Raw genomic sequence first — 20505 nt, 5'->3', positions numbered from 1 at the left:
AGAGAATCAGAGTATTCTTTTTGAGAAGAGAGAGATCACATATAATTACATGAGGAGGAATAAAGTCAGTGTATCCCGACAGAAGAGGGAGTAAGAGGATAAGAAAGCAAGCATGACGGCATGACGGAATCACTCCAACTCTTTATTTCTCCCGTCACTCGAATCGTCGCGCTTTCGTTGCCGACTGTCAACCTGTCAAGTTATCAGGACATCAAGTGTTCCATAATTTCACTACACTTACCTCGCACATGAAAACTCTCGACTAATACGTTGTGCGAGTGATGGACAGCTGACAATAACAACAAGTCATCGGTACACATCAACATGCCATACAATCGAAAGCCCAGTCACAGAAAATTCGACATCGCCTTCGACCGAAAAGCTTTGGCCATTTCCGACAACAAGGTTTGCCACTCCCCTGCAGCACGGTAAGTTAGCGCCATTGTTTTCAGATGAATGAGCTGAGCTCAGTGCTCAATGAATATTTCTAAACTCTGTGTAGTGAGCTGTAGTAGGTCTCGTATTGTTTTATGAATGACGTCTTGTGTCTGACGTATTGGTCCACGTCACTTGAAGCAGAAAAAGACGTCATATGTAAGAGAAAAGACGTCATGTGCAAGAGATATTAGTTTCTCTAAAATGTGAGCTGTCTTCTCCGCCATCTTCTTTATAACTCTTTCAGTGACATTTCTTTGAACTTGTGCCTCTTCGATTCGATGCATATACACATCTCTTCATCCTCATCGTCATATGTGGGGACTCGTCGATCGTCTTGTGTGTGTGTAATACGTCGTGCATGTGCAAGGTAAGTGTACGTTCGTCATCTTCCACTCTGAATACCTCTCCTCTCATTTGTCTAGCGCCTGGTGATGTTTATCGTGTGTCGTATTGAGTGCGAGTATCTCTTGCGGAAGTTGCCAGAAGGAGGAGGTGAGAGAGAAAGGGGTGGCACCATCTTGGTGGAACTACGCTCTCTCCTATGTGTTACGGATCGGTTGCCAGCTGGGGAAGCAGGCTCGCCAAACGTCAGCTTCTCGAGATGTATCGCTGGCTGGTTCGCCGGGTGTCATGGAACCTTCAGCTGACATGTGTGTAGCCTCACCTGACCTACACACACTTACTCTACCTCTACACTGCTACACATTACCTGCACAGCGTGACACTGCCCATAGACAGTTAAATAACATCCAGACAGACTGTTGCATTAACCTTCACATTCCAATATACATTTTCATTACCGACATTATGTAATACTACAGAGAGACCCTCACATTACTGACTCAACCTTTTGTTACTGACACTACCTAACATTACAACTAGGTTAATGATTCATCCTCATGTTACGTACTTCTACTGTCATTACCGACTCACCACCAATGCACAGCCACACTCTTTTGCTACCAAAATAAAACCCTCACAGTACCGATTGTCCTGGGTTCGGATCTCGTGTCCGGCACGCTGTTATCTCTCTCTCTCCTGACTCGACGGAAAACACGCAATCCCTCCTCACACTACCGATACATCTTTTCACTACTCATTGGGCGATACAACGCTATGCTGCCAATACACCTTCACATTGCTGGTACACTTCACACTACCAATACAGCCTCACACTTCACACTCACCTTCACACTGCCTATACACTTGTTTTGTTTTTCTTGAGAAAAAGAACAATCAATGAAATTACAAGAAACGTGTCGAGACGGTATCATAAAATAGACAAATGTAGGTAAGACTGCACGTGTCTTTCCTTGACTGATCCACAAGCAGGATGTTGATTACCTGGGTGGAAGTTGTGATCATTATGGGCTAAGTTTGATCACTGATATATTATCCTTTCACACCATTACATGGAGGCTTCTGAGTTACACTGAAGCATGTTGCCTCAGATGTGTGATGTCATCAGTCCACTGAAGGGCATCAGTCGTAACTAGGCAACACGTGTTCCACAAAGTGTATTAAGGGGAACTCTGTTAAAATATACAAGACAGTTTTGCCCAAGTTTGGTAACGTTTTTATGTGACAAATATACAAACTTTGTTTAAGTTGATCAAACTTTCCTCCATATTGGACCGAATACACCGGCCTGGAAGACTTCCACAGAAGTTGTGGTGGTGAGGGCAGCGGGCAGTGAGTGACGTGTGTGTTATATATAATTATGTATAATTATGTAAGGACAACAGTATGCACTGCTGTGTGTGTAGGGTGCACTTTAACGGCGGCACAGTGGCTTTAATTGTGCAGGTTTAACTGACATTCCTCGCAGGTCGGGATTCCGGCTTTCTCGACATCGTGACCTACATATTTCGAGAGGTTAGCGCCATGACATCTTCCAGGGAAATCCTCTACTTCCGGGGTGAAGGCCGGTCATTGACAAAGTGTTTCTCGCCCTTACTCTCCACCTAGCACGGCCCTCAAAGAATTCAAGAAAGAAAGAATTCAAGAAGGAAGGAAGGAAAGAAAGGAAAATAGAAAGAAAGAATGACTGGACCGACAAAGAAACGGTGGGTGAAGAACATTCTGATAAGTGCAGAAAGAGAAAAAGGTAATTGCGGATAATAAAGGTTGTCATTTTTTATGTCCTAGCGCACCGTGTCGGTAAGTGCAGACGTGCGATGGTTGTAACGCGAGTTGTAACGCGAGTGAGCCGTTGTCGCTCCGTGCACGTGAAGTATGTGTTGATGGAGATGAGAGTATGTGTGTGTGGGTGGACTGTACTCGTGTGTTTGTATGTCCGGCTGTTTAGCTGTCGTGTGTGTGTTTGTTTAAAGCCTGTGAGGACATGAGGTTTGTTGTGAGTGCACGACTGGCTGCTAGCTTATGCCGTGCGTGTGTGAGTGAGTAAATTAGAGATGACAGGCCATCCACGCCATCGCGTTCCTCTTGGACACGTCATCGGGTGAGCAGCAGCAACACCGGGCCTCTCCGTATATCTATATCAATCCTAGCTACTCATGCATGCCACCGAAACATTTCTGTTAACCGAACTAATGCCAGTGTAAATTAAACGCCATCGCGCTCCTCTGGACACATTACAGAAGGGAAAAATTCAAAAAGATCACATGAAAAACTGCGGTGAGGATGTTGAAGATGACCTGTTTACAGATGGCCTGATGTTGTGACCAGTGGTGATGGTTTCCACACTTGCCAAACGACCTCCCTCTACGTCATCGAGAACACGTGGGAGCATAACAGACTCTATAGTAGTAACGGCAGCAGAACGTCATGACGTCCGTTTTGTTGTCTACCTAATTACACCTGACAAGGACTGTCACCTGGCTTCCGCGTACAACAACCATGTCCTCTTTAGATGAACGGTATTGTCAGCAGTGAAGCAGCCTTTGATTGATGTACAACCCTCTGGAGAAGTGGGTGGTGTGGGATGAAACTGGTTTAATGGTTTAATTAACTGGTTTAATTCTCTTCTGAAAAGAGAAGGGAAATGACAGGAACTGTCCGACAAACCGTTGTGGAGTTATCAACTTCTGATGTAGTAGTAGTATCACGACCACGATAGATCGCACTCTGCGCAGACCAATGATGATAAATGAAAATAACAGCCAGTAGACAGTGAGGTACGTACAGACAGTAAACAACATAAAGATGAGGTACAAGATAACAGCCAGTGGACAGTGAGGTACGTAAGGACAGTAAACAACATAAAGATGAGGTACAAGAGTACAACGTCAAGCAATGCATGAAGATATGAAGGGATGTAGATAGCACAAGAGTGTAAGATGGAGTACTTACATGATGGTTAGCATGACTAGTAATTCAGGGATAGTACTAAGTGAACGAATATGTTTTCAGAGAGTGTTTGAATATAGCCTTGGAGTCCGAGTGGCGAATGTGATGGGGAAGAGAGCAGCACAGAGGGAGGACGTCCATTGTCCATGTGACTGTCTTTGTGGGAGGGAGGAACAGAATGCGCGAGTTTTTGAGCAGGACTTGACAGACAAGATTTCAGCAAAGTAGTGGGGGAAGGGGAAGGAGCCTTCATAGCATAGAGTTGTAGTCTATTCTAGCTTCAGCTGGTAGTCAATGAAGAGAGTGAAGAAGTGGTGTGATGTGCAAGTTTGCGAGTCTAGAGAATGAGATGAGCAGCTGAGTTCTGGACTTTCTGAAGCTTGTCAAACGAGATGCTGTGGACAACCAGCAAGAGGAGAGTTGCAGTCGTCTAGTTTAGACACAACAAATGAGCAGATGAGAATTTTGGTGGTCGAGATGGACAGAGTATGGCAAAGGGAGCTGATCGCTGCTCATAGTATGCAGAACGACAGATGTGAGAAACATGTTTATCAAGAGACATATCAGCAGACATTACGTAACCCAAGTTAGTGTTGAAGTAACTCAAGGAACATCGGCATCGCCAACCCGAACACAGGCAGTGAAGGGTAAACTCTGGCTCTCAACTTTGAAAAAAAAAATGAAAGCTTCTGTTTTATGTCTTTTAGCTTTAACTTATTGTGAGTCATCCATTGTCTGATATCAGAAATACAGTCCTGCAATGGAAGACTGATTTAATAAATAAACAAAGAAAACTTTTTTGAGTAAGTGACTTAGTTTTAATTAACTCGTTGATACCCAAACGAAGGAAAGAAAGGTTAATCAGCCACTTTGGTTACTTTGTTCGAAGTCGCTCTACAACTATTTTCTTTAACACTTTTTTTCTCTGAAAGTCTCATCCTGTCAGTGAGTGGGTGCGAACCGCAGCTTTCGAAGTTAGCAGACAAGTTGACTTCTCATTGCTGCATTAAATCAGAGAGGGACATATTTCTGGCCTTCATATGTGATATTTATTTTTCAAAATCGGGCAATGGTGAATTCTCCGCTTTATCTCCATGACATCGACTCGTTGTCGTCACCGATGAACACATCATTTGAGCGGATGGAGTCGTGTTTTTTTGTTTGTTTTGTTTTGTTTTGTTTGTTTGTTTTTTTAGCAGTTGACTTTGGTCACCCTCGCAAACCTAGCATGCTTTCAACGAAAAGAAAGGGCAGAGAAAGTGGTTGGATGGAGGAGAACCGACAATGGAGTTTAGTTTAAGACTTGACCCAACGGGATTTCTTGAAAACTGACAAAACTTTAATAGCGATTAAAGTACAGGTACTGGTATTTCGTGCACTTGTGAAAGCAAGAAATTAGCACAAGATTTATGGCCAAGGCAAATTACCGATGATGATGATGATGATGTATTTTTAAAATATTTGATTTTTTAAATTCTCTTTCTCTCTCTCTTTAAGCACACTTGGATTGTCTAACTTGTAACGGTAACGGAAATGAGTTATTTACCTTTTCCCTCAAAAATCCAGGTGAGAACTGTGGTGTTGACAAATTTGTACAATGAGCAGATCGAGTTTTACCTTTCAGGGGAAAAAGTCATCTCATGAAAGACAGCAGTTACTATTTCATAGTAAACGGTGTATCCTCGTTTTAAAATAATTTTATATTTAGGTTATCTTTTTATATTTAGGAAGCTTCATTGATACAAAAAACGGTTCTTTGCAGAGGGAGTGCGGGCCAGAGAGAGGGAAGGAGAGGACGTTGTGACTGAACTGTGCTCACGTCAGCAGGGACCTGACGACCGACAGGTGCGTGACGTGTGAAAATGTCGACAGGTTTTGTTTTCCTACCGGCGATGACTATCACAAATAACAATAGAAAACCGGCGCCTCTGGACTTTGTAGCGCGAATAAGCTGTAGAGACGGCGTTTAAACAGTCACGGGCCTGCGCTCTTCCTTCTCTTACCAACGGCTCTAACATAGGAGGCGGCCGGTCAGAAACCCAAGCTTTTAGTGCCTTTGTTGCACATCCTGATCTCGAGAGTCTTTCTACGGAGTTCCGGCTCAAGCATTCTTCACCATAAAGGTTGGCTGTCCTGGGTTCGACTCTCGTCTCGGGAACGCTGTTGTTTTTTTTTTTCTGTGTGGAATCTGTTTACAGGGAGGCTGCCTTGCCCTGATATAGCCTTAGCTGCTGGGTCGGTGTAAAACACCCATTTCCCTTGACTCACACAACTGGTTCTTTGATTTAAGGTATGAAGGAAAAGAAAGAATATGAAACTGTTAGAAAATAAAGTCCAAGGAGGATCAGTTATCTTTCAACACTACTCTAGAAAGGTTATGAAAGTCTTAAACCACATAATACAAAACCGCCTTGAGGGTTATATGGAATTTTACTGTCTTGGTGTAATATGTGTATTATGGATATATTGCGGATTTGAATCAGTACTTAACTGTTTGTAGTATTTTGTTGTCGCTACACAAAGTAATGTGGATATAAATGTGGATGTTTAAATCTTATTGCTCTCTACTGGTATCCGCGTACTCGAGTGTTATGGCACAGTTTATGTGTTTTACTGTCACGACACAGTACAAGAAGTCGGTTATTTAACTGATATTGTACAGTAGTCGCATTTCCAGTGAGAAGGTGAAGCGGTTCATTATGTCGTTCATTCTAAAGTAATGTCTAGCTGGATGTTGTCAACAGTCATCTTACCGCCACCACCATCATCTGCACCACCACCGCCACCACCACCATCATCATGATCCGCATCAGAAGCAAAGGCATGTACAGACATCAGTGACCAACTGTACTGTGGTCTCCATGTTACACCGTGTGTACTGCGCAAAACTGTGAGACCAGACTGTTCGGGCGCCCATTTGCATCGGAACGCATTTTTTCATCCCGGGGTCTCTCTCTCTCAACCTTCCCTCCTGCACGGGGGCAGCAGGCACTGGCGAGGGATGAGGGGTGAGGTCAAGAAGGTTTACGCTACTCACACTTACCATCGACCAAGCGGCAAACAAAAGTCGGCTTCACCCCCTCCCACCCGGCTTTCTGTCCTCCACCCCCACCTCTAAATCCTGCGTAATGCATCGTAGCGGGCGGGTCGCGAGGGCAAAGGTCAGAGGGAGAAGGCGATCAAGTAGGGCGTCGGGCGAATCGTCTCGCTGTCCTGAGCACGTGACCTGCGACCACGTGACCCATTTCTCGCAATCACGCACAATAGGTGCGTGAAAGGGGGTTGGGTGTCAGGGGGGGAGGGGTTTGAAAGGTAATCGGATCTTAACGGGCGCCGGATCCCAAGTTCGCACGACAATAAATCAACATAAGGTTCCTGAAAGCACGCTGGGCGGTCACGACTTACCTACCCCCCCACCGCCACCTCCCATTCAGTCCCTTTCCCCCCAAACACTAGCACATCCCCCTGGTCCTATCCAAAACGTTACCAACTCCCCCAACCTGTGTTCTTTTCCCCACTGAATGTTTCCGGTATTTTAAAGTCATGCTCCTGTGTGCACCGCCATTCCTGAAGAGCTGTTAGGAAGGTGGGCAGAGAGAACACAGGTACCGAGCACCACGATACAGTGGTTTGTAAACACAGGAGGAGTAGGACACCCTGTCACTCGATGGCCAGGGTTCAGAGCTGGACTAACTTTGGGACACAATCACGTTTGGTGACAGAAATCACACCGCACATCAGGCATCGGTCTGGAACTGACCACTGCATCCTGCCATATATCAGTTTTGATCATAGTCAAACCTCGCCATTCATCAGTGAAGGTCTCAACACATCCCAATCACATCATCTCACATTTACAACAGCTTGTTCGGGCTCCTCATTGCGGAGAAAAGAGAGAGGTGGGGTAGGAGGAGTGGGAGGCAATCTGTAGCCAGTGATGCGAACTCGTCGTCGAGTGGATTAGAGACTTCAGTATGGAGGGTGGAGATGACTTGAACAATTGGCACCAGTCGCACGCCAAGCCTCACTACATCCACCACGACCCCGTAACCCATCCACCCACCCACCCCACACACACAAACAGTATCAAGCAAAGCAGCGGGCGGCATGATGGAATCCCTCCCCCCACCAGTTCCCACACCCCCCACAAACATCCATGTCACACTTTCTGGGTGTGCGCGGTGGACGAGAAGTATGTCAAGCTCTGCGGGCTGTGTGCGCAAACCAGCAACTGTGTCAAAACTGTTGTGCCTGCACTGCACAGAAGTGTGTCATGCTCCTGTTTACGCTCGTGGGTCAGCGAACAACAGAGGTAGAGACTGGGGGAGCGCTACAAATGCTACGGAGGTAAGTCAAAGGAAGGAAGAGAGGAGTGGAAAGAGAAGGTTGCAGGAGGAGAGTGGGACGCGCTTCTTTCATTGGAGACAGGGAAATTAAGAAAACGTGAATGAAGAGTTAAATTACACACTATACTCTACATATCAAATACTATGCACTATACACTATCCTCCATACCCATGTTAAAAATAGCATCCCCCGCGATTGAAGTGGAAGGAAGGCTTTGACCGAGGAGAATGCACTCGCGTGCTAGTTCTATATTTTCCAGAAAGTGTGTCAAGCACGAGAGCAGAGAAGGGCACCATCTGACACCGGAGGGAAGTTCCAAAATAGTTGTTTTTTTTAAAAAGCGATCATAACTTTGCCCTCTTAGATGCTGCCCTCCCTTCCCACTTCCCCGCTCCACTCTAACCTTCTGTCTCTAGGAAGGTTAAACTTCAAAAGGCTCAAGTTTATGAAGATGCGAACGTAGAGGGAGGAGTCAGGGGGGAGATTAGAGAGACAGTGATAGCGAGAGGGAGGGGTAGGTTACACGGATTGAAAACAACAGGAAACGTGTGATTATTTCCAACCCACCCACCTACCCCACAATCTTATTTGGGGTAACAAGCTGCTCGCACCGGACAAGATAAGGGTGGCAGGGAGGAAACAAATAAAAAAAAAGACCAGAAAAGGAATAAAGCACTCCAGCACCAACCCTGACGAGCTTCGTGTCCACACACGCGGCCAGCCAAGTGCACAGAAGCCGCGTTGCGATGCGCCGCGCTGCAGCCTCCAGTGCAGCAGGGACTACATTGATCGCAGCACACACCGCGCGCCACGTCGTGCGCCGGCTCTCCCTCCCTGCACTCCCCTCCACCGTCCCCTCCCGCCTCGTTCCTGCCTTCCTCCGCCTGGGAAGCACACGACTGGTGAGTGGTGCGGCGGGCCAGCACTGCCCGCGGTAGGCTGGTGTGCAGTGAAGTGCAGGCAGGGCGGGCGGGCGCCCACACAAGTCGCGTGCCCACACGGCGCCTCCTGTCACAGGGGGCGGGCTGACGAGGGCGGAGCCACAACACGTGTAGCACCTCCTCCGCCCGGCGACCCGCCTCCATCCTCTGTCGTCACCGAGCACGTGGGCGGCAGGTAAAAGTGGGGAAAGGAGGAGGAGGAGGGGTGGGGAAGGACGACTACAGACGTGTCGCGCAGTTCGTTCCTCGCCAGGTAGCCACGGAGCATCTCTGCGCACCATCCTCTGGACAAGCTCAATTCATTAGACTGATTCTAGAATAATCAAATATGTTTTCGCGAATTAATATTTGAACTAGCTCCTTCAATGTTCATATTGCCAGAAGATTTTTACTCCTGCATTTTATTTCTTCATTTCTCTCTCTCTCACAAACACAACCATCCACTCGGTGTACGCACTTTTGGCCGAGTTCCAACTTGAGAGCCGGGTACACTGTTAGTCAGCACGGGGGATGGATGAGTCAACCTGGAAATTCCCAGCTTTCTCTGTCAGAATGGAAACGCATTTTGCAGTTCTGCGCAAAGCACGTGCTGCTCCTCCCTCCCCACCCCACCCCACCCCTGCGACCCACAAACAGCTGGACTCGTGCTTCGCAATTTGGGCAGTGAATCATCCGGCGCTCTACAACCTCCATGTCACCCACGGGCGTGAGGATGGCAAGTCGGGGGTTGGGGGTAGGTTGGGAGGGGATGGGCTTTGGCAGTTTTACGGGTTTCGCGATCGATTTCCGTAGGGCTGATCGACTGATTGCTCACACAGATCGACCATTATTGCGCACCTTTCTCTTGGAAGGAGTGAGTGAAGACAGGGAAATATGTGAGTAGGTGTGCGAGAATGTGGCCTTTTTATGTCAGGGGGGTGTATACACGTTTGACTTGTTTAGCGCGCGCGTGTGTGTGTACGCACGCATACCGTTATTACTTGTGGTGGTGAGTGGTCAGTCAGGAAATAGTCGTGTAACATAACGATGTAATGCTTGCTAGCCATTACCACCGTTGTCTAGCCGCTGGATGGGGAGGTGAGTCTCCTGTAGTAGGGTGACTTGAGTGACTCAGGGGGAGAGAATGTTGTTGTACTCAGTGACACGTCTTGGATTAAGTTCGGACAGGCGGACACCAGTCCCTGCACGCAACTCATCACGTCCAGCCCACGCACACACGCACCGAGGTAGAGAAAGGTCTGAAAGGTTTCTGGTAACAATTTCAACATGTAAAGAGTTGTCGCTCCCATCGGCGTTGCTATTTTGTGTTTTAATGGTTTCATTGGCTGCTAGCCTTCATAGAAGGGAAAAAGGCAAAGGTTCCATGCGGCTGCAAGGGGCAGTGAACAATAAGTGGTTCACCATATCTAGAGTACAGTATGTGGAAGGCCAAACGATTTGTTCTGCTGTCTGTGGATGTACAAAGGGAGTTTTTTAGTCGTACCTCTGTCATATGCTAAAGTGAGCCTCGAACTGACAAACTTGGATCCCAAAGACCATAATACCACAACGCGGGCTTCCATCCCAACTCATCATTCTAGGGCATGTTCCCTATTAGAGGATAACAATTTATATAAAGATATGAATAGGCTTACACGAAGAGTAATATGATAATATGGTCATTACAAAAATCACAGTCTGACCTGTTTAAGCGTTCTCAAAAGTGTTACCGTTTCTCTTTTTAGGACAGGCATTCAAGACTTTCCATCGTAAATTAAAGACTAACCGAAGACTAATCTCGACAATCAGAATATGGGCACAGCATCAAATGAGGCAGTTTGTGGTAATGTAGTATAAGGCAGTACAATGTAGTATAAAGTAGAAGAAAGGTTTGCTTGCAGTCAAACTACTTCTCAACAAAGGCCGTCGGTCACCAAGTCGCATCATGTGAGAACAGCCTTAGACACGGTCCTCTAGAGGTCGTCAGTCCACACGCGACGACAGGACACAGCGCCGCATCATCATTATCGCTTGAATATGCATTTCAATATGAAATGCTTCGCGAGATTAGTCACATCCGATCTTTCCTGGGAGTTCTCGCCACCAAAAAACTCACGTCTGCAATAAAAAAAAAATCAGGAAGATCGGGCGCTCTGGGACCGGAACCCAGCAGTTCGAACCTTCACTCAAAGACATGTCCTATCCATGATTTGGCTGTGTGTATATATATATAGAGAGAGAAAGATTGCAGCCGGAATGAAGGAGTTTAAATAGCGTGCGGTTCTGGCTTAGGGAACTCTAACTTACCATTTCTGGATCACCACAACTCTCTTCTCGTCCATCTTCCTAACTGCCTACTGGATAAACTTCAAAGGGCTCAGAATAATGCGGCTGGCATTGTCTTCCACAAGAGAAAAACAGAACTCAAGCTTCACCGGCTGCCAGTCCGAGCTGGCATTGATCACAAGATGGCCACACCGTCGTCTTCACACCTGTCTGAGCTACTGATGCATCATCACCGGTCGGTCTGCTTGTTGCCCTCCTGTCGGCACCACTCATCAGACGACAACGATCCGACAGACGCTCATTCTCAGGCGCCACTGCTGAGTTCTCTGAGCAGTTTATCTTCGAACAATTGGTTCTAGACTTTCATGTCCGGCTTTAAAAATATAACCTCTGTCAAAAATATCTTTCATAATCAAGGCTACAACTCCGCTCACTCCTCAGTTCTTCATCTTCATCCATGAACATCACTCATGTTTGTTATGGTGTCATCAGCTGACTGACTCTTGTCTTTCTTGATGGTCGTTTGATTAGAGCGCATTATGCTTACCTCTATACGAGAAAAATTACTTTATTATTTTATTTATAATATTCTGAACCCTGAACTGCTTTATATATGACCACAGCATGATTTAATTTGTTTTCTACAATTTGGCATCTTCATCGCTGTCTAAATAAAGACCCTTTCAAAGATCACGAGCGCTCGCAGTTAATTGCTTAATCAAACCCACATACTCCTCAGAGCTCGGACCGAGACGGTCTCTGGCGATTCAGATGGGAGGGATGGAGGGAGGGGAGACAGCCTCATCCCGCCCCTCGTTTCCGGTTTTGGTCACCCCTGACCTTCGACCCTCCAGGAGTTTCTCGCGGTTTTTCACCGATCACTGGCGGTGGCCTCGTTATCGACCGCTGGCCGGTTGGGGTGGTGGGTGGAGGGTGGGGGAGCGATTTTCCGGGACCCAGACGGCGACCATAGCGACCGCCGCAGGGCCACCAGTGTCCACCAGCGACCAGCGACCCTGACCTTTCGCTAGCTGACCCCCCCTTGCCGCCAGACACTGACCACGTGACAGAATTGTCGGTTGGTTACGATATCTCGCCTCCTGCAGCGCATCATGAGAGTGGAAGAAGGAGCGGGAGGGATGCTCAGGAGAAGGCAGTAGGGCACGTGGTCAGTCTCCGGCGGCCTGGGGAGGGGGAGGGTTAGCAACGAAAGGTCAAGGTCGAGTGCACGGCCTGGGAGGAGCACATGACAAAGAACGAACGATTGAAAAATATTTTAGGCGATGATTGTGGTGGTGGCTCCCCCTCTCGGGAAATTATGTAACCAGGAAAAGACAATGTGCGCATGGCTGGTGAATGAAGACTGAAGGCAACTGAAAACATTTGCTAGGAGTCGAACCCCGCCATCAAGTCTGTTAGTACTGGAATGGGAGGTGACAACAGGAGTGAGGGGGATGTGGTGACACTGGGGAAGACGATGAACAAAGAACCTTTGCTTGCAGGCCTGTAAAAAGCGCGAAAATAATAAAAATGCTTTGGTGGGAGGGTGAAGGGGCGGGGTTGGGGGGAAAGGAGATAACTGCTACATAAAGGTATCGATAGTACTTAAACATTAATCACGCACACAGAGAGGGGGCAAGAGAAAGAACAAAGTCTCCTTTTTTGTAGCAAAGATTAATACCAGTTCTATCCATAATTTCGTCGGTGAACAGACAGTAAACAATATTTGCAAGTTTCTCAGCTACCATCTACAGATCTACCCTGCACACGTATACAAAGAGCTGCTGAGAACAAACGTGTATTTAATGTGCGTACGTGCGTGTGTGTTCGCACGGTGACTTGTGAGCTTCCAGAGCTATGAGGTTTGAACACATTTCAGAACTGTCCTTCGTGAACGCCAAAGCCTCTTTCACAATCTACAAAAACCAACAGTAGATACTGTGAGTGTCCAGACGGACGGAGGAGCCAGGAGGGAGGCGCTCAGTCCCGTGACCACCAGTGAAGTCGGGAAGTAACTATTTCCTGCAGCGCTAGACACACTGGACTAGAAAGAATCAGGCAGTTGCTAGGTAACAGATTAAAGAGAAGGTCTGTAGTAGTATCGACCCTAGTCGGTGGAAGGGTGGGGGGCAGGGTAGACGTGTAGAGGGAGGAGAAGAGCCAGTAAGGTAGACGATGGAGGTGTGGTGGTATGCGCGCTTGCCGGTGGTCTCGATGTCTTTCTAGCGAGTACGAGATCTCGCGAGACTTTCTCTAATCTCAGACGAGTAGGAGGTGCGTGGGGATTCGGTTTCCGAATTTGTTTACGGCGTTTTCTGCCAGCTGCTGGTACAAGAGTAGACATAACTGACAAAAAACAAACTGGTATCGTGGGCACAAGTACTGGTCTATAAGAGGAGGAAGGGGCTTCATAAAATATTACCGGCGACAGTTTCTTACATCTTAGGCTATTTCACACAAGTTTCCAAAACAAATCCGCAATATATTCAACATATATGTGTCTTTAGTTAAGAAGGGGAGCACTCCCCCAGGACCCGGACTAGTTCCCAAAATATCCGGCGCTTAAAATATCTGTCGTTCCGGAAAACACTCTTCCATCACAGAATAAGAAGGAAGGAAAGAATAAGAGAACGAGTGTAACTAGACACTCTGGTACTCGGCATAAGCGGCTACCCCCCTTACCCGGGTGCCACGTGCCTCACAGAAGACAGGGCGGAGGGTAAGAGCGAGAAAATAGCAGAGAATAAGTAACAAAAAAAAAACCATAATTCGAACGTCCTCCTGGCGATTGCAAAAAGAACCCTCCCACTGTCCACGAGGTACCTGGCATATCAAACTCGGACAAAGAGATGAGATGAGAGGGTTAGTTTCTGCCATTAGAAGAATCACATTTGACACAGTAAGCCACTTACAATTACCCTATCCATCTCTCTGGCCACTAAACACTGCCACCTTCACATGTTCACCAGCTTTCTGTAAACTGGGATAAAGTAATGGATTAAATGATAAAAAATTGTAGAGAAGAAAAGAGCGGATTGCAACGATTACAGTTGTTTTCTTTCTATAAGAAACTTCAAAGATTCTGATAAATCACACATCAGGTGCTTTGACACCATCACCGCTGTCCAGTTTATCACAGGAATTAGAAATGATGTCGTTCTACAGTAAATGAGAAGTAGAAGCTTGCCTTCATATTTTCACCTCACAACATTTTCTGCCTTTCTACAAAAAGTCAGTTAGCACAGACCTATCGTCCTTCTACAATCACTCAGTCAAGTTAGCACAGCGTGAGTGCCGCTCACCAGTCAGGAATAATAATAAATAATGTGTACAAAAATCTCTATGCATGTGTTATTCAAACCGCGATATGACAAGTACAGGTATGTCAGGTGTGATTTTAGTACAGGTATGTAGTTGGGCGTGCTTTTTACAGGTGGTGGTTAGATGTTAGCACGTGCACTACTAAGACATTTATTTTCTCTTATGTTTCCTAAATCTGGCTTTTCGCTTTTTAGCTTTTAGTTATGTCAGCTAAACACTACAGACTGTGCTGCTGATTGTTTTACAAAAAATGCTATCGGCCACCCTGACCTTTCCTTCAACCATCGTTTTACATTTATAAATATTTTGGGTTATTTTATAGAGGGCAGTACATTCAGAAATCTCCTTAAATGAAAGCCTTAAATTCTACACTTATTTCTGATCATTTCTGAAGTTTGTGAACCCGCTGTGTTAGTCTAATAACTATTGTTCATTCAGTTTGACTCGAACTATAACATATTTGCTACTTTTTCTCTAATAATTCGATGTTGGCGTAGACAATCGGAGGCATGTACATGTACATATATTACATATTTTACTCTGGTGAAACTTTAAGGAATACTAAGGTGGACGAGTAATGCGATCGACTCTGACTTTACTGGAATTTCGCTGGAACAAATGAAATATTTAACGAATTCTGAAGGAAGTGACAAAAAATTAACTTTGAAGCATTTAGCAATCATGAATATTTGCGTTTCTAACAACGAACATTTATTAATGTTGAAGACAATAAAGGCACATCAGTATTCTTAATGTAAATGCTAACTTTTTATTTGAACATTTATAATTTAAAATAATTTATAATAGAAATGATAACAGAACACACTTTATCAAGACACGGAACACAGTGGTGTAATGATAAGAGAGCTGACTACTGACTACACGATATTTTTTAATGATTTTCACTCTGTGGCACTGTGTGTTTCCACAAACGTATATACCTATGTCGCTAAAACTGTCTTTTTGCGATTTGTGTCCAACTAGTGTCGGTCTTCAAACTGCGAAATCAATTTTTTTTTTAAACAGTAACGTCGCTCCTTTCTTTAATTTTTAGTATCACACTCGAATATACTATAATGTTCATTGCTGTAACATATATATATAGCTATATAACATATATATATTGTCGCGTGTCAGCGATTGTGCTGTCATCCTTGCATGCCTCCCATACTGAGCTCGCCCATCGTTAGGTGTTTTCTTCACGTTTTTGTCCCCTCTTTGTCTTACTTCTTGCGCGCTCGCGCACAGCTTCCTTGATGCGTCATTTTACTCTTTTCCTTCTTTGACGTCATGGGTAGTCGTCATCAAGTAACAGACGGTGCTGGACCGTGGCCATGACAGTCAGAGTTTTTCATTTTTGTATCGACCGATCTGCCACAAGCCGTTTTGGGTGAGTAGAGACCCATTCTGTCAGGTTCCACACCATTCTAGTCTGTAAGGGGCCTTTGGGTGGCGGTGGAAGTGCAAGTGAGAGAATCTTTTTATGTTCAAAGCCATATTCAGATGTTTGCATGCAAGATGTGTACTTTGCTAGGTTAACGTTCGTGATTGCCGGGTCGCGATGCTTGTAGCGCGTACTCGTTTCCCGTTGTATGGATTTGTGTAAGATCAACATTAGATTTTTGACGAATCTTAGGATTAGTCCGATGGTCGGATATATGTATCGGTGTGAAAATATTGTTTTAGAAATTGAGCAGTTTCGGGACACGCCTGTTGATTGTAAGAATTGTTTTATCTACAGGCTTATTTTTCGTTCTTCTTCACTCTTCCACCTGTTGTTGTTTTTCGCTCTTCCTTCGTGTCACCGTGTCTTCACATCCTTTGTTCGCATTGCTGTCCGACATCGTGTCGAGCGTCCATCCTGCACCATCATCATCATCTCGTTGGCGAGTGAACTCGCGACCCTGCTGCACCAGTGTGCGGAAAGGCTTTCGACTGAACACCTAGAGCAGAAATCTTCGAGCAGAAGCTCACGAGGCCAGTGGCCGGCCAACATCATCGCATCTGGACGAGAAGACAGAGGGGTGGGGGTACGTCGTTAGAGCGGCAAGCAAGGCCAGAGGGCGGGCTGCCGTCTGTGGACATCTTCAACGGACTTCTAAACTGTCACCCCGCAGTGCATGCGGGTGATGTATTGTGTATACGGTGACTGAGACTCGCCTGTGCACAGGGCAGCTGATTTGTCTTATTTTAATTTATCTATTTTTTGTTGTTGGATTGTTCGCGCTGATCTATATTTGTTCATGTGAGAGTGTGGAATGTTTGATTTTTGATTCCTATCAGTATTATTTTTTGTGGCTATTAAATTAGTTTTGTTTGTTACGTGAATTTTATCTTTGTCATTTCTGTGTATGGTCTGCGCTCAGTTGAAGTTCGACTGGATTCGTCGCGGTCACGCGACAAATGGTGGAGATGCGGGGTATAACAACCCTACCCTAAAATCCTCGAACCCTTGAGCGTGGACTTGTCCTGTCTTGTAACGTCCGTATACTTAGCTGGAGTGTGGTGCGCAGTCTGTGCGCAGCGTGTGAGGTTGTACGGCTGTGTCATTCCCATCGGGGCCGGGCGGGCTGGTGGTGTGGAATCTTCGCACGCTCATCCAGGCTTCTTGTGTTTTTATCAGGTCGGTCGATCGTTGTTGCTGCGACGACGTGGCGGACTGCGCGGAGGTTGGCCCGTGTGGTATCTCACATATTTTGTTGGAACTGTGGGCTGTCCTTTCTGTCTGCTCTGACAGCTCAACGGTAGGTAGAACGTTGCCGATCGTCTCCGCGAAGATTTGTTTGGGGTTAAATTTGTCTTTTTTATTTTATCTAACATGACCAGGGGGAGAGGGGCAGTGGCTGCACGCACGCGTGTACATGTGGCTTCGCGCAGCGAGGATGAAAGTGAAGCGTCGCCCGAACTTCGAGCTTCACCTCCTCTGTCTGCGTCGCCCGAAGGTCAGTCCGGGGAAACGGTGCTGGAAGGGTATATGCGCCTTGGTAGAGAGGCGGGGCTGACGGGTAGGGAACTGTTGGAGTTCGCCACGGGGCGAGAAGAGGCTGAAAGGGAGGAAAGGACCCGGCGAGAAGAAAGGGAGGAAAGGACCCGGCGAGAAGAAAGGGAGGAAAGAATCAGACGGGAAGAGGGTGAGAGAGCAGAAAGAATTCGGATGCAGGAACTCTGCAACGAGTTGAACGTAGCCAAAATAAGTAGCGATGGCAAGAGGCAAGATGCGTTAGACATGGAGTTTCAACCGATGCGCCTTAAGATGCCACCATTCGAGGAGGATGATGACCTCGAAACCTACCTTTGTCAGTTTGAACGGTGTGCCAAGCTGCAGAGATGGGATATCAGCTCATGGGCGACAAGGCTGGCAATGTTACTCAAAGGGAAGGCCAGGGACGTTTGCGTGGGGCTTAACGACGAAGACGCCCAGGATTACGCAAAACTGAAAGTCGCCCTGCTGACCAGGTTCCGGCTGACAGCTGAAACCTACAGACGAAGGCTTCGTGCCTCAAGGCGTGAAGGGGGAGAGACATTCCCACAATATGTAGCCAGGGCCCGGCTATATTTAACACGCTGGGTTGAGCTGGCGGGTAAGAACACTACAGTAGAAGATCTCAGAGACTTGATACTAATGGAGCAGCTTATAGACGGCGTGCCCCTCGAGTTAGCCACATTCATCCGCGAGCGAGCACCCAAAAGCGTGGAAGATGCGGCAATTCTGGCCCAGCAGTTCTCGGAGGCAAGGGAAGCTGCACGGTGGCATCGCACACCTACCACATCATGCCACCAGGAAGGCGAGCAAAGGGAACGACGAGATGAGTATCGTCATTCCTATGGCCAGAGCCAGGAACGCAAAACCTGTTTTCATTGCGGAAAAATGGGCCATATCAGGAAGGACTGCCCACGGTGGAAGGATACTGGAGCGCCGACAACAAAAGAGGCCGTCATACGGACGATCAACATCATCGATGAAGGGAAGCTAGCACTGTGTACAGAGTGCACCCAAAGTGTAAAGACGGCCAGTTTCAGAAAGGCCGTTCGAGTGAACAACCGCCGGGCCACTGCGCTGCGAGACACGGGGGCAGACATGCTGTGCATCCGGAGCAACCTTATCCCCGACCCATGCCTCACGGGTCGTAAACGGCTGATACGCTATGCAAACTCAGGGTCGATGTACGCCCCAGTGGCCTTAGTCTATTTGGAATCCCCCTATTACCGTGGGAAAGCAGAGGCGGCGCTCATCCCCAGGCTTGTGGAGGAAGTGGTCATCGGTAACACACTCAGGACCGAGCTGGGCGAAGAACTGCAGGTGCCGGTGTACGAAGAGAGGCCAGGCAGGTGCACACTGGTGCAGACCAGGGCTCAGCTGACGGAAGAACATGGGATGGAGGTGTCAATAAAGAGTGCAGTAGAGTTGCTTCATGTGGGGCCAGAGGAGATAGCGCAAATGCAGGAACAGGACGACACTTTACAACGCGTCCGCCGCCTGGCGAGAGACGGTCAGGTGACATCTCAGCGAGGCACAGGGAGAGTTTCGTTCCTGCGTAAGAAAGGACTGTTGTGGCGGGTCTACATAGGAAGGAAGGGGACAGGACACAAACAGTTGGTTGTTCCCCAGCCTTTAAGGCACGAAGTGCTACGTGTGGCCCACGAGGCGCCCATGGTGGGACATGTGGGGGCAAGGGGGACGCGGGACAGAATATGGTATGAGTTTTACTGGCCGGGCATGTGTAAAGATGTCCGGCGCTTTTGTGCGTCTTGCGACACGTGCCAGCGCACAAATCCCAAAAGGAAGGCTGAAGAAAAGAATATATCTGAGAGGTTAGATATTGAACGTGATCAGATTGGGAGGGAAAGTAGGGAAAAAGAAACAAAGATTTTGAACTTGACGTGCAACCCCGATGAACCTCAAGAGGAGGTGCATCAGCCGGAGCGTGTTCGCCAGCAGCCGGCCCGAGAGCTAGAAGACTTAGAAGATGAGCGTCAGTCAGCAGAAGATGCAAAACTGCGTTTGGAAGGGAACACGCAGGCTCTGAACGCTCAGTATGACCGTGATGTTGCTGGTCGTGAGGAGCTGGATGAGGAGTCTAAGAGACCATTGCTTAAACAGATACGAGAAATGGAAGCGGAGCTTCGGGATGTGCGCAAGCAGAGAACCACAGCAGTAAAAGCTCGCAGTAAGTTGCAAGGTGATTTGCAAGGCTTAGAGAAGGAAGTGGAGATGACCAACAAAGTGAAGGAAGAGGCTGCTAAGCAGTACAAAAAGCTGGCAGCTCAGATGGAGGACTGTCAGCACGTAGTCGAAAAGGCACGCATTGCGCTGGAGGAAATGGCTGCTGCCGTAAAAGAAAATGGCAAGCGAATGAAGAAATTAGAAACAAAGCAGGAGGAGATACAGGACTTGCTTCAAGTGAATGCGAACACAGGACGAGAACACGAAGAAACCCGAATGCTTTTGAATCACGTGAGGAAGGAAATTGGAAAAGAGGACAATAAGCTCGACAAGTTAGTGTCCAATGAAAACGCCAACCTGGGTTAGATCAGGTCAAGAAGGTGTGGCCGGCGAAAAAGGGCGAACGTCCTCACGGCTGGAAACGGACAGGAGATCACATGTTGTCAATAGGAAAGGCATGTGCGCAGCGGCAATAGTGAGCAAAGCGACTCTCGTCTCAGGTAGCCATCGTAGGGGAGGACAACATGGAAGCAGACTTTCTGAGCAGGTCGTTCCTCCCTTTCAGGCTGACCGTTCCCTTGTTTCCCTATCCCGTCGTCCTTTTAGCTACGGTGTCCATCACCCATTTCTACGCTTTCTGCGTGCGGCAGAAGCAACGCGTTACAGGCTGCTTGCATAGGTTTAATAGAGTGAATTAGTTTTGAGGTTCTGTCAGTTTGT

General features: G+C 47.2%; 1 protein-coding gene across 1 annotated transcript; it reads left to right on the top strand.

Annotated features, from left to right (window-relative positions):
* Positions 1 to 16938: 16938 nt before the first annotated feature.
* On the top strand, positions 16939 to 20151 carry LOC112566019 (myosin-9-like). Its single transcript, XM_025241942.1, has one exon. It carries the CDS (start codon positions 17440 to 17442, stop codon positions 20149 to 20151), a length of 2712 nt encoding a protein of 903 aa, XP_025097727.1. The 5' UTR covers positions 16939 to 17439.
* Positions 20152 to 20505: the final 354 nt, after the last annotated feature.

The sequence above is a fragment of the Pomacea canaliculata genome, linkage group LG6, assembly GCF_003073045.1.
Source record: "Pomacea canaliculata isolate SZHN2017 linkage group LG6, ASM307304v1, whole genome shotgun sequence".
Lineage (NCBI taxonomy): Eukaryota > Metazoa > Mollusca > Gastropoda > Architaenioglossa > Ampullariidae > Pomacea > Pomacea canaliculata.
Note: the sequence above shows the minus strand (reverse complement) of the source record. Positions and strands in the feature narration are given on the sequence as shown.